Source organism: Hemibagrus wyckioides, linkage group LG14 (genome assembly GCF_019097595.1).
Source record: "Hemibagrus wyckioides isolate EC202008001 linkage group LG14, SWU_Hwy_1.0, whole genome shotgun sequence".
NCBI lineage: Eukaryota > Metazoa > Chordata > Actinopteri > Siluriformes > Bagridae > Hemibagrus > Hemibagrus wyckioides.
The window spans coordinates 13,259,555-13,273,314 of record NC_080723.1 but is presented as its reverse complement, the minus strand read 5'-3'; the positions used below and the strand labels follow the sequence as shown (position 1 = coordinate 13,273,314).

Below are 13,760 nucleotides of genomic sequence, written 5' to 3'. Positions count from 1 at the left end.
GGCTACTGTCAAATCATGGAAGACAAACTGATGAAATTAAGAGCATTCAGCAAATTAATTTAGCATTTAGCCATGCAGCAGAACAGAAAACAGGAATAGGCCAACAGTTGCCAACAGAGCCATGTTTAACCCTCCAATTATCCTAGACCCCATTCAATATTTAATGTCTCTAAATAAATGTTTGACATATTTTTCTTTGCTTTATATTTAATGACATTTCCTAATTTAATGGGGACAACCAGGTAAACATAACAGTATCATGGTAATATGTTTTCAGTGTCCTGTACACATTTTGTGGCATCAGTGTTCCTTGGGGTCAGTTTGATCCTAGGCTGTTTTAGTTGTATAAAACACATAAATACTACATTCATCTGCTTTGGTTGTTTTGGATAATATTTAGGTCACTACAACAATCATTTTCAAGAACATCCCTCTGCTTTAGGGCCACAAACATAACTGTGGTATTGTGAGAACCACTGAGAGTCCATACGACATGAAGGAGACTCAGAGAAACTATCCTTGATAACAGAAATTGTACTACTTTCCAAATTTTATAAATAACAAAAATCTGTACACAGAAACAAAATCAATTGTACGTTTTTTTAGTCATGCAATAGAAATTTTGGTTGTTTAGGAGAATGGGGTGGTGGGGTGGGGTCAGGTTATGTTTCATTTTAAAAAACTATTCAGGTAGTCAATAAAGAAATATACATTGCCTGACAAAAACCTAGATAAAATTATATTTTGATGTGGTATATTGCTAGGTTCAAACTGACCCCAAGGGCAAAACATAAATTTGACCCCAAGGGCAAAAAATGTAAATTTGAGGATAGCAGGAGGGTTAAATAAACGATAAATTATTCGATTTTTTAATATATTGCCTGTGTCTTTAATTTCTAACTAACCGTCAATCACTTATCACTAACGTGAAGAAAGCATAATACTGATAAGAAAAGGCAAGGCAATGAATGTATACAGGCTTTCTATAGAAACAAGACTTTTAGGTAAACTTTGAGAGTCGTACCTGTAGTTCCAGACTTGACCAATAGATGTCAGTGTCTCTCTGCGTAGCTTTTCCAGGTTGGGTCCAGGAGTCTTCATGTCTTCAACCAGCTATCTTCATCAGGGTCTCTGCAGCACTATTAAAAACGAGTCACAAGTATCCGTTACCATTAGTTGAGTGTTCCAGCTATACGTAGTGATTAGTTTTGTGGGTTCAGATGAAGTCGCCAGTAAGATGATTGAGTTGCCTTGGCATGTGTACGATAAAACAGCTTCAGTGTCAACAGAGACATTAACAGAAACATTTGGCACACCAGGTAGAGAGGAAAGAGAAGAGGTGTGTGACAGATTCAAAGTCAACTTACCAGACAACCCAGTGAAATGCTCGTTAAGCCTTGATTAACTGACAAATCCTCTCGAGCCATCCCTGCAGTTGTGCTCATAGAAATGAACAGTTTTTCTTTTGAGAGGTTCAAATGACCCTTTTCCCCCTATTCTGATCCACCTGATTTAACTCATTAACTATTTCTCAAGCCTTTTATGAGTTTATTCAGGTGTGTTAGAACAGGTAAAAACAAAAATGTACACTTATCACGGCTGGGTTTGGGAACCTCAAAACCCTTGAATCATGTTTAACCAAATCCCTGGCATTTGTATTTTGTACATAGCATGTCAGAAAGCCTCTGAAACCAAGTGCACAGATTCAGACAAACTACAGGAATCGTTAAAATACTTATGATATTTATTTATCACTTGAAGCATGTTTGTACAGTACTTACTATTCAGCAGACAGGAACTAAACAAGTGACTTACTGGTTTGAAATATATTATCCTTAGATCATATACAAAAGAATGGTGGCAATATTAAAGAAAAGTACACTGCCTGCTTTTCTAGTTAAAAACAACCAGCTGCATTGTGCTTTAAGGTAATTAGGAGGTCTCGAACATCTTCTTCCTGCCATCCATACCGGCCTTGTCCTCAATGTTCTTACGCCAATCACCAACTTGTTCTGCGGGCTGTAACACCAAGTCATTAAATGTTTTAGTGTCTTACAAAGTCAAAAGACCATAAATTGAGCATCCAAGCGATGATATCACCACAAATGGTCATCACATGTTACTTTGAAGTCTACTTTTATACCCACCTCCTCTTTGACCTCCTTCTTCACTTGTTTCAGGTTGGCTCTCAGATCCAGGTTCACCTTGTGTTTGGAGCCGAGCAGAGCCTGAAGCATAGAGTCTGCAGACATGCGCACCTTCTTCAAAGCTGGCTTCTTGAACTTTCCTTGCAGATCTTGAACTTTAATTTTCAGGTCATCTATCTGTTCCGTGAAAACAGATCACAAGTCAAACAGTAATTCATGAACAGCTGATGATAAAATGCTCCAGTTAATTTTATTTTTCTGTAGTAGAGCATCCATACCTCTTTATTAGACTTGGTCACTTTACTTTCCAGATCATAGCGTTCCTCATCTATTTTGTCGATCCTTGCGTGGAGCTTCTTGCACAACTCCTGCATTCCATCATTTATGAAAATCATGTTTGTAAGTAAGGTGCAAATTAGCAGATAAACATGCCTTTATCCAAGCATATGCACACATACTGTATGTTAAATACACAACTGAAGTTTGCTAGGTTTATATATATATATATATTGCATGTAAGTATGTAAATCCACCTGAAGGTCTGCAAGAGATCCTGACACTTGCAAAGGTGGACAAGTCTCGTCCATATAAGTATTCCTTGTAGCCTCTGCTGCAACGGCTTCAGCTTCTAGGAGACCTTTAGCAATGGAAAGCATCAAGCTCTGGAGAACACAAGTGAAAGCTTAGATTTAATTTTAGATAAACTCATGGGCATCATAATAAAAAGATGCAAGGAGGATATTGTCAGCAATGGCAATAATAATGCTGATCAACCTTCAGCTGATGCCTCCGACTTGAGGACATCTTTTTGCTTTTCAGTGGGAAGAGAAGAGAAAACAAGGTATTAGAAAAAAATATTCCATTTAATGAAAACAGTATTTAAGAGAAAAAACAACAGATCAAACTGTATCACTTTCAGTAATTTAGATTATTAGACTTACTCAGACATCTTGCCTTCCTGTTTTTTTTCAGATCCTCTGGAAAGAAAGAAAATGTTGCATGTGTTAGAATTCATGGCAAAAGTGTTTTATTCTCTGTTTTAAATATGAGGGTAAATGTACACTCCCAGATTTATTCAGATTTCCGAGCAGTTCTGTTTCAGGAGAGTATTTAAAGCAAATAGCAAGGTTTTTGGGAAATAGTAACTAAGAAAGACTTTGCTGAACAATATAAGGGAGGTAACAGACCTGATTATATATATATATATATACAAATTTGTATATATATTTGATACAAACTTAAAAGCATTTGTTCACACAGTCATATAGACGATAATATCAGCCCTTCATGGAACTCAAACACTCGATGTCTGGGTCTGCTGGCCTAGATGGTTCTTTGGAAACTAATACATGATAGACTTCAAGAGTTGAGTCCTTCAGTACAGACAGAATGAAAATCCCTTCTAAATTAAGTTAAGGCTTGTAAGTGTAAGAGGCCAGCTGTTCACTTCATATCCCTCTTATGGTGATACGCTTATCTTCGAGGACACATTTATAACCTCACACCTTGGTATATGATATCGATCCTGACATTTGAGATTCATCAGTCTTATTCAAATGATAACGAGTGACTAGCATGAAGAAATATTTACCAGCTTAAATATGGGCAGGAATAATATATATTAGCTATGACCTTAATTTGCATAATTAAGGAAAACATCTGTCTGAAATGACTTATAATTGCAGTGCTGAACTGCAGATACCTCCGTCACATTTTACACTTACATCAGACTGCTATAAATGTCATACTCTTAATTTCGTCATGGAACACTTATGATGCAAGATATGCATTTTATATGTATTATTTTACAGGTTGACATATACACTGATAACTGATAGTCAGAACACGCGTACCACAGACCCCTGTGCACAGGTATAAGGTTTCAGAATATTAAATAAACTCATAAATCATCTAGCACAGCATATAAAATCTAAAAGTCATACATGTAAAATTAAATGCACTGTTTAGTAACTCATATACATGTTAAATACAGTAATTATAGCCACAGATTTGGATCTTTGCCAGACTAATCATTTGATTTGCACATTTAAAGAGAAATAAGAATGAAATCTATTGTCACGAAACTTTCCAAAAGCACTAAATTCCAGCTCATTCACACAGAGCTGAAATATCAGTGTGTAAATTTACAAGAACATTCGAGTAAATTCATTTCACTAATGAATTCCAAATGTTAGCAATAATAAAGTATGGAAATCTTTATTATTGCATTAACTGTTGTATAGTTACCACATCACCAAATATTGTCGGAAAAAAAAGAACCCAATGTATTTTATGTCAAAACTCATTTGCCATAAAATACAATTCTTTTCTTCTGTTATTGCAAATCAAATCTGCCATTGCTTTCAGGAAAATCCTGCGAGAATGTATTTATCATAAGGTTCCAAGAGAAAGAAAAAAATACTGTCCAAAACCATAAAATCCATCTGCTGCTAAAGAGAAGACAAGCTGCACTCAGAAGAGACAGATGAGAGGTTTTCACCTAAGAGAAGAAGGCGGCAAGTATGATCCAGAGAGACTGCCACGGGCGACTGAAACACCACAGGGGTTTTAATGACATTGTATGATGGCTCAGCAGAACACTGCATCTCTCTTTATGGAATTGGTGTGCCACTCAGACCAACAGATCAGCATGCATCTGAAACTCTAGCCTTAACCCCTCCCTTCAACCTTTATATAAATATCTCCCCCTTTAAGACGTTTTTCTTATTTTATGACTTATTTATCTTGTTAACGTCTGGCTGTGAGCTGAGATTTATGGTCTTAGGAACGGTACAAATGCTCCACACATACAGTTGTTTTCTGATTTGCGAGAGAAATTGTTGGAACACATTTAAAGCATTATTAGCAGTTCTCATGCTATAGATTTAGTTTTAACCTTAATCCATATTTGAACAAGTTAAAAACTTTAGTAACAGTTATCTGCTTTGGGTTGTTTAGAAGATATTAGAGATTGGAGAACAGAGCTCCATGAGTAGGATGGACAGCACACTCTAGTGTATGTTAGTATATAAATGCAAGTATTACTTACCTCTAATGTAAAGCAATCTAGTCCGGATCTGAATGTGAGAAAAATACTATTAAACAAATATCATAAATTCATTAAGTAACATTTTTTCCTATCAGATACACTACCAGTCAAAAGTTTGGACACACCTTTTAATTCAATGTTTTTTGTTTAGGGATTTATTTCTACATTCTAGAACAATACTGGCGATTTCAAAACTATGAAATAACACACATGGACTTCAATCCATATGTAACGACAACAAAAAACAGTCAGTTGTTATTTTAAGACACGAAGGTCAGGTGTTCTGGAATAGTTCTTGCAAGAACAGTATTGTCAAGTGCATTTGCAAAACCCATCAAGCACCATGATGAACCTGGTTCACATGAAGACCATCCCAGTAAAGCAAGACCAAAACTTACCTCTGCTGCAGAGGGGAAGTTCATTTAGAGTTACCAGCCTCAGAAATCACCAATTAACAGCACCTCAGATTAGAGCTGTTATGAAGGCTTTACACATCAGTAGCAGACATATCTCAATATCAACTGTTCAGAGGAGATTACTGTGTATTTCAGCCGCCTTCAGCATTGTTTTACAATGTAGAAAGAAATAAACATCAGGAAAGAGCATGGAATTAGAAGGTGTGTCCAAACTTTTGACTGGTAGTGTATATATTCTAAGTAACAGACATGCTTAGTCAGAAATTACTTACGTTCCCTCCTAAAGAAACTCTTGACCAGACAGCAGAAACATTTTATATAATTGTGAATGTAATCATCCTTCATTAAAATAATTCAGAAGTGACAATCTTGTATCAACGTTGTGAATTTATTTGGTAAACATGTTATCTTCGCACGCATTTACACAGACCTTGTCGTGAAAACACAATGCTGGATAAAGATGGAAACAGACACTTGCTTAAAAAAAAAACTTTCATAAGACAGGAAACCCTGTGAACAGTGTAAATATAGAGTCAGTTGTATCATTACTACAGGCAAAGTGGGAGTTAGTTTAATAATGTCAGTGAAAGACAAAGGTCTGGTCAGTGCATTCAAGACTCAGTCTCAAACATCTTTTTCCTTCCACCCATGCCAGCTTTATCCTCAATGCTCTTACGCCAGTCACCAACATCACGGAGTTCCTTATCCTATGAAAGGAGGGAGAAAAATGAATAGGAGATTGCATTATTTATAACCACTGGTGCATCAAAGACATTTTCAAAAGATGTTCTGGCTGTTAAGTTGCAAGCCAGTTTGTTTTTTAGGCCGGTTTCAGTAAACATAAGAAAAAATAAAGCCATTTGCTTCTAATGAACCACCTTTGAGCAGCATCAGTACACATGCGAATGTCTCTTCAAAATGAAGCTCAGATTTTAAAATGCATGTCTGAAACAGCTAGAAATAATGATCACATGAACTGCACAGGACTGATTAGTATAATCGAAGCCCCACCTCCTCCTTGACCTCCTTCTTCACTTGTTTCAAGTTGGCCCTCAGGTCCAGGTTCACCTTGTGTTTAGAGCCGAGCAGAGCCTGGAGCATGGCATCAGCTGACATACGCACTTTCTTCAGAGGAGGTTTCTTGAACTTACCCTTGAGGTCTACAACTTTAATATTCAAATCTTTCACCTGAAAACAAGCAGTGCCCATGAGAACGATTAATGCCGAGGCAGCATTAAAATAACTGCTCAGTGATTTAAGAAAAACATTAGAAAACTTACTTCATCCACGACCATGTTAGCTTTACGTTCCAGATTGTACCGTTCTTCATCAATAACAATAATCTTTTCATGTAGCTCAGTGCACAGTGCCTGAAGCATATGGTATATACAGTAGAATTAAAGCATGGCCTTATTATAACTTTAAAATTGCCTTCTGCATCTGAATTTACATGTAATAATAATTTAATCTAGACAGAAACAGACTCCAAACACAATAACTTGGAATATTAAATGGGACATGAAATAACAACTACAGTTCTTGACACTGCTAAATAAAAAGTTAAATCTAGAGCCCTGATTGTTCAATGTGGAACCGCACAACTGTGTGTTTTTCCTCTCAGCTGAATGGGAAACCCAGTTGTATGGTTCTACTTAAACCCTTTAATGGCCCAAAAAGACAATCCAAGTGACACTTTAATGTCCTACACTTACATTTATAGTGTATAGTATAAGTGTTAGATGCCCTTATCCAGACCAGTGTACAGAAGTAAATTAGACTAAAAATAAATCAGCATTTTTTTATTACAGCATGTCTCTGAATATGTTCCTCAAGGTTTTGCATTGTGTTGTTCACTGTTTTAGATAGTTTGGTCCTTTGTTAGTCAATTGGATAAAAAAGAAAAAACTAAGAGATGTTGACTCTTTAGATTACATGGTTTATTATTTTTAAGAATATGAGAGAATGCATGTGTAATTTTATTCATTAATGTTATGTATTGTGTTACATTTCCAGTCCAGGAGTGTCCCCTACCGCAGGCAACTTGTACAGTTTTGTATTATTTCAAACTAAAGTGTGAAATAATCAGTCAGTTAAGGAAACCATAATATAACATTGTGTCTTAGGATGTAAGCCAGATTACTTTTATTTCATGTCTAAGTATCTATATTAATAGATACTTAAGTGTTAAAGTCATTCAGACCTAGTGGAAATGTTGGCATGAGGTTTACCATTAACTCCTCTTTTCTGCTGGGTAAACAAAGAGGAGGACAATGCTCTTCCATGTATCGCTTCCTCTCTTGCACTTTCATTTCAGCTTCAGCTTCTAATAAGTCTTTTGCAACCTGAAGCATTAAGCTCTGGAGAGACAGACGTTATCAGACACATCAATCTGAGGATTTATTCTTGCTTTATTTGCCCATACTCAATAGTTTTATATTGTATATGTATCATCACTAGTGGAAAAATTGTTAAAATCTAAACAATGTGCTGTACCTTCAAGCTGTGTTTCCGACTCATGGACATTCTTTTGTGTCTACAAGAACAAAAATATAGATGTTTGGTTATTTTTCCTCCTTTTTGTAGTCACAAAGTGACTACTGAAAACTAGAAGTAAAATATAATATATAACTTTAATTTTTCACAACTCGCTTGAACATATCATGTACATATGCATATTTCTTATGAGATCAGGTTTCCTTAATGCTAAGTTCTTTAGCACTAATTCTAAGCAAAGAGAGTGACTCAAAATATTACTCACTCAGTCATGTTGGCTGCTTGTCTTTGTTCCCTGTTGACAGCAATACAAAGAATAAACACATACATTGTATGCTTATGGTGTATTCTTGGAGGGACAAGGGTGTGTTAGACATTTCAGTATAATTAATGTTCTGCAGAATCTAATTATTAAGAAAATGTCAACTGTTAAGTAATGAATTCAGCCTCAACTTTGGAAGTAAAATGTCAATGGTGTTTTTGAAACTGATTTTGCTTCATGACCTTTAAAGAGAAAATTTTAAAAGCTTGACCACTGAGAAAATCTAAATTGGAACTTGGAAAGCATGCTTTACAGAGCACAGTGCAAGGTCAAGTCCATGTTCAAGATCATCCAAGTCAGCTACCAGTAGTTATGTCTTTAAAGTGTCACATGCATAAGACTAGTACCCTGATTCTAAATCGGAGATGTGAGTAGGCTCTGTGGCCTCAAATCCCTCCTTGACTGATATTTACTTATCGAGGTCTCTGCAATGTGACACCACAACTGTTAGACGTGCCCAAGAGACAGACCCGGCCTTATGGAACATCTCTGAGATGGCCAAGACATTAGAGTAGCGCTCCGAAATAACTCTGTGTCCTTTATTCCTTCACAACTGACTTCATTCTTAGCCTTTATTTATCTGGTGTGGAGCAACTGAGTAGGCTGACTGTCTAACTGATGACTGATTTAACTGCTTTAGTCTGTTCAGATGGCCATCATGCTCCTTAACTACATGCTTAGAAAGCTGACAGAAAAGGCAGTTGTTAGGGCATGTAAAACCTGTCACATTCTTTGGAAAGAGGGGCAATTCTTAGAGGTTAGAGAACACTAAAAACAAGCTTTATTCTTCAGTTGAATTGGTATGTAGATTAGGTGATGGATTACATATATTTTTTTAAACAATTTAACTCACATCCTACCATTTTAGCATTAGAGCCAAGCCACATTTTTGTGAAACAGACACTATTGTAAACTGGCTATTACGCATGTCAGAATGTGGGTGTTGACAAGAAGTAAAAGTTTGCAGTATCATTTTCATAATTTATTGCCAAAGGAGGTGTAGACTTTCAAAGTGCCACATCATCACTGCGTATATTAAGCAAGCATCTTGGCTCTCTCTGTCCACTCTTCATTAAAACACACAAAACATGTTCACCAAGCTCAATTGTATTTCATATTACCATTACTACCATTGTGTGTATTTAAAAAAATAAAATAAAAACTAAGCATCGACCAAATTATGTTAAAACTGTATCATTTCTAATTCAACATCATTATTAAGTATACCTTAATCCTCATTTTCCAGTCAAGATGTACAAGCATACTAGCATCAATAGCAACAATAATGTCGAAATGATGCAAGAACAATGCAAGTCTGCACCAAAAAATGGAAGAGATGAAAGCATAGCAAAATAAATCAAAGAAGAAGAAGAAAGAAGAAGAAGAATAGTCCTTACCTTACAGACACAGAACAGAAAGCAGAGGGTCGTAAAGTGCTACTGTCAGGAGGAGACACAGGCAGCTGAGGAGCAAAGAAGTTATATATTGCATTCTCTGATCGCTCTGTAAATCCTACCTTTCTCTTTATGGAAATGGATTATCAACCAAACCAATGGGCTGACAAGGTCATGAAATACAGTACTATGGCTTCTTTCCCTGCTTCTTCAATATAAATAACACATCCCTCAAGATTATTATTGATGCATTATCTTTATTTTGTCAGGGACAACAACCCTGAAATAAGCGTTAGAGATCATCATCATCACAGTGGCAGTACTCTAAACTCACATGAGTACTCCAAAACGTTTTGACATTTTTAATTGTTTCAGATATTATTACAATCAATAGTCACTATAGACACTGTAGTAGACACTGTAGTAGCTATCAATACAGTCACTATAGACACTGTAGTAGATACTGTAGTAGCTATCAATACAGTCACTATAGACACTGTAGTAGACACTGTAGTAGCTATCAATACAGTCACTATAGACACTGTAGCAGATACTGTAGTAGCTATCAGTACAGTCACTATAGACACTGTAGCAGATACTGTAGTAGCTATCAGTACAGTCACTATAGACACTGTAGCAGATACTGTAGTAGCTATCAGTACAGTCACTATAGACACTGTAGCAGATACTGTAGTAGCTATCAATACAGTCACTATAGACACTGTAGTAGATACTGTAGTAGCTATCAATACAGTCACTATAGACACTGTAGTAGATACTGTAGTAGCTATCAATACAGTCACTATAGACACTGTAGTAGATACTGTAGTAGCTATCAATACAGTCACTATAGACACTGTAGCAGATACTGTAGTAGCTATCAGTACAGTCACTATAGACACTGTAGTAGCTATCAGTACAGTCACTATAGACACTGTAGCAGATACTGTAGTAGCTATCAATACAGTCACTATAGACACTGTAGTAGATACTATAGTAGCTATCAATACAGTCACTATAGACACTGTAGTAGATACTGTAGTAGCTATCAATACAGTCACTATAGACACTGTAGTAGATACTGTAGTAGCTATCAATACAGTCACTATAGACACTGTAGCAGATACTGTAGTAGCTATCAGTACAGTCACTATAGACACTGTAGTAGCTATCAGTACAGTCACTATAGACACTGTAGTACACACTGTAGTAGCTATCAATACAGTCACTATAGACACTGTAGCAGATACTGTAGTAGGTATCAATACAGTCACTATAGACACTGTAGCAGATACTGTAGTAGCTATCAATACAGTCACTATAGACACTGTAATAGATACTGTAGTAACTATCAATACAGTCACTATAGACACTGTAGCAGATACTGTAGTAACTATCAATACAGTCACTATAGACACTGTAGCAGATACTGTAGTAGCTATCAGTACAGTCACTATAGACACTGTAGTAGACACTGTAGTAGCTATCAGTACAGTCACTATAGACACTGTAGTAGCTATCAGTACAGTCACTATAGACACTGTAGCAGATACTGTAGTAGCTATCAATACAGTCACTATAGACACTGTAATAGATACTGTATTAGCTATCAATACAGTCACTATAGACACTGTAGTAGATACTGTAGTAACTATCAATACAGTCACTATAGACACTGTAATAGATACTGTAGTAGCTATCAATACAGTCACTATAGACACTGTAATAGATACTGTATTAGCTATCAATACAGTCACTATAGACACTGTAGTAGACACTGTAGTAGCTATCAGTACAGTCACTATAGACACTGTAGTAGCTATCAGTACAGTCACTATAGACACTGTAGTAGCTATCAGTACAGTCACTATAGACACTGTAGCAGATACTGTAGTAGCTATCAATACAGTCACTATAGACACTGTAATAGATACTGTATTAGCTATCAATACAGTCACTATAGAAACTGTAGTAGATACTGTAGTAACTATCAATACAGTCACTATAGACACTGTAGCAGATACTGTAGTAGCTATCAATACAGTCACTATAGACACTGTAATAGATACTGTAGTAACTATCAATACAGTCACTATAGACACTGTAGCAGATACTGTAGTAACTATCAATACAGTCACTATAGACACTGTAGCAGATACTGTAGTAGCTATCAGTACAGTCACTATAGACACTGTAGTAGACACTGTAGTAGCTATCAGTACAGTCACTATAGACACTGTAGTAGCTATCAGTACAGTCACTATAGACACTGTAGCAGATACTGTAGTAGCTATCAATACAGTCACTATAGACACTGTAATAGATACTGTATTAGCTATCAATACAGTCACTATAGACACTGTAGTAGATACTGTAGTAACTATCAATACAGTCACTATAGACACTGTAATAGATACTGTAGTAGCTATCAATACAGTCACTATAGACACTGTAATAGATACTGTATTAGCTATCAATACAGTCACTATAGACACTGTAGTAGACACTGTAGTAGCTATCAGTACAGTCACTATAGACACTGTAGTAGCTATCAGTACAGTCACTATAGACACTGTAGTAGCTATCAGTACAGTCACTATAGACACTGTAGCAGATACTGTAGTAGCTATCAATACAGTCACTATAGACACTGTAATAGATACTGTATTAGCTATCAATACAGTCACTATAGAAACTGTAGTAGATACTGTAGTAACTATCAATACAGTCACTATAGACACTGTAGCAGATACTGTAGTAGCTATCAATACAGTCACTATAGACACTGTAATAGATACTGTATTAGCTATCAATACAGTCACTATAGACACTGTAATAGATACTGTAGTAGCTATCAGTACAGTCACTATAGACACTGTAATAGATACTGTATTAGCTATCAATACAGTCACTATAGAAACTGTAGTAGATACTGTAGTAACTATCAATACAGTCACTATAGACACTGTAGCAGATACTGTAGTAGCTATCAATACAGTCACTATAGACACTGTAATAGATACTGTATTAGCTATCAATACAGTCACTATAGACACTGTAATAGATACTGTAGTAGCTATCAATACAGTCACTATAGACACTGTAGTAGACACTGTAGTAGCTATCAGTACAGTCACTATAGACACTGTAGTAGCTATCAGTACAGTCACTATAGACACTGTAGCAGATACTGTAGTAGCTATCAATACAGTCACTATAGACACTGTAATAGATACTGTATTAGCTATCAATACAGTCACTATAGACACTGTAATAGATACTGTATTAGCTATCAATACAGTCACTATAGACACTGTAGTAGATACTGTAGTAACTATCAATACAGTCACTATAGACACTGTAATAGATACTGTAGTAACTATCAATACAGTCACTATAGACACTGTAATAGATACTGTAGTAGCTATCAGTACAGTCACTATAAACACTGTAATAGATACTGTAGTAACTATCAATACAGTCACTATAGACACTGTAATAGATACTGTAGTAGCTATCAATACAGTCACTATAAACACTGTAATAGATACTGTAGTAGCTATCAATACAGTCACTATAGACACTGTAATAGATACTGTAGTAGCTATCAATACAGTCACTATAGACACTGTAATAGATACTGTAGTAGCTATCAATACAGTCACTATAGACACTGTAATAGATACTGTAGTAACTATCAATACAGTCACTATAGACACTGTAAGAGATACTGTAGTAACTATCAATAAATTTAATCTACATACTGTAATAGATATCATTATATCCTGCAGTAGTGATCAATATTATCAATATAGATACTGTAATTTAAATAATGCTTCTTTTAAAATTCTATATTTACTTTACTTTTACTATTTATGTTTATGTAGAGACAACTTTTCTAAATAGTTTTTATTAATTGATCCAAAGATAGACTGGAAA

At 35.7% G+C, this 13,760-nt stretch overlaps 2 protein-coding genes across 2 annotated transcripts; both read right to left on the bottom strand.

Annotated features, from left to right (window-relative positions):
* Nucleotides 1-1,723: 1,723 nt before the first annotated feature.
* On the bottom strand, nucleotides 1,724-4,729 carry LOC131365074 (troponin I, fast skeletal muscle-like). The gene is made up of 7 exons (XM_058408684.1): nucleotides 4,648-4,729; nucleotides 3,089-3,124; nucleotides 2,922-2,958; nucleotides 2,681-2,809; nucleotides 2,426-2,515; nucleotides 2,148-2,324; nucleotides 1,724-2,019 (listed from the first exon to the last, which is right to left on the bottom strand). The coding sequence occupies exons 2-7, from the start codon at nucleotides 3,094-3,096 to the stop codon at nucleotides 1,933-1,935; spliced, it is 528 nt and encodes a 175-aa protein (XP_058264667.1). The 5' UTR covers nucleotides 3,097-3,124; nucleotides 4,648-4,729; the 3' UTR covers nucleotides 1,724-1,932.
* A 1,092-nt stretch (nucleotides 4,730-5,821) lies between these two features.
* tnni2a.2 (troponin I type 2a (skeletal, fast), tandem duplicate 2) lies at nucleotides 5,822-9,924 on the bottom strand. The gene is made up of 7 exons (XM_058408680.1): nucleotides 9,825-9,924; nucleotides 8,371-8,400; nucleotides 8,106-8,145; nucleotides 7,841-7,969; nucleotides 6,893-6,982; nucleotides 6,624-6,800; nucleotides 5,822-6,319 (listed from the first exon to the last, which is right to left on the bottom strand). Exons 2-7 carry the CDS (start codon nucleotides 8,376-8,378, stop codon nucleotides 6,224-6,226), a joined length of 540 nt encoding a protein of 179 aa, XP_058264663.1. The 5' UTR covers nucleotides 8,379-8,400; nucleotides 9,825-9,924; the 3' UTR covers nucleotides 5,822-6,223.
* Nucleotides 9,925-13,760: the final 3,836 nt, after the last annotated feature.

Coding starts and splice junctions, on each gene's coding strand:
- LOC131365074 (XM_058408684.1), bottom strand. Junction 2,516..2,680: donor GATCTCTTGCAGACCTTCAG/GTGGATTTACAT, acceptor GATGGAATGCAG/GAGTTGTGCAAGAAGCTCCA. Junction 2,020..2,147: donor AGAAGGAGGTCAAAGAGGAG/GTGGGTATAAAA, acceptor TTGGTGTTACAG/CCCGCAGAACAAGTTGGTGA.
- tnni2a.2 (XM_058408680.1), bottom strand. Junction 7,970..8,105: donor GTCGGAAACACAGCTTGAAG/GTACAGCACATT, acceptor CTGTCTCTCCAG/AGCTTAATGCTTCAGGTTGC. Junction 6,320..6,623: donor AGAAGGAGGTCAAGGAGGAG/GTGGGGCTTCGA, acceptor CTCCTTTCATAG/GATAAGGAACTCCGTGATGT.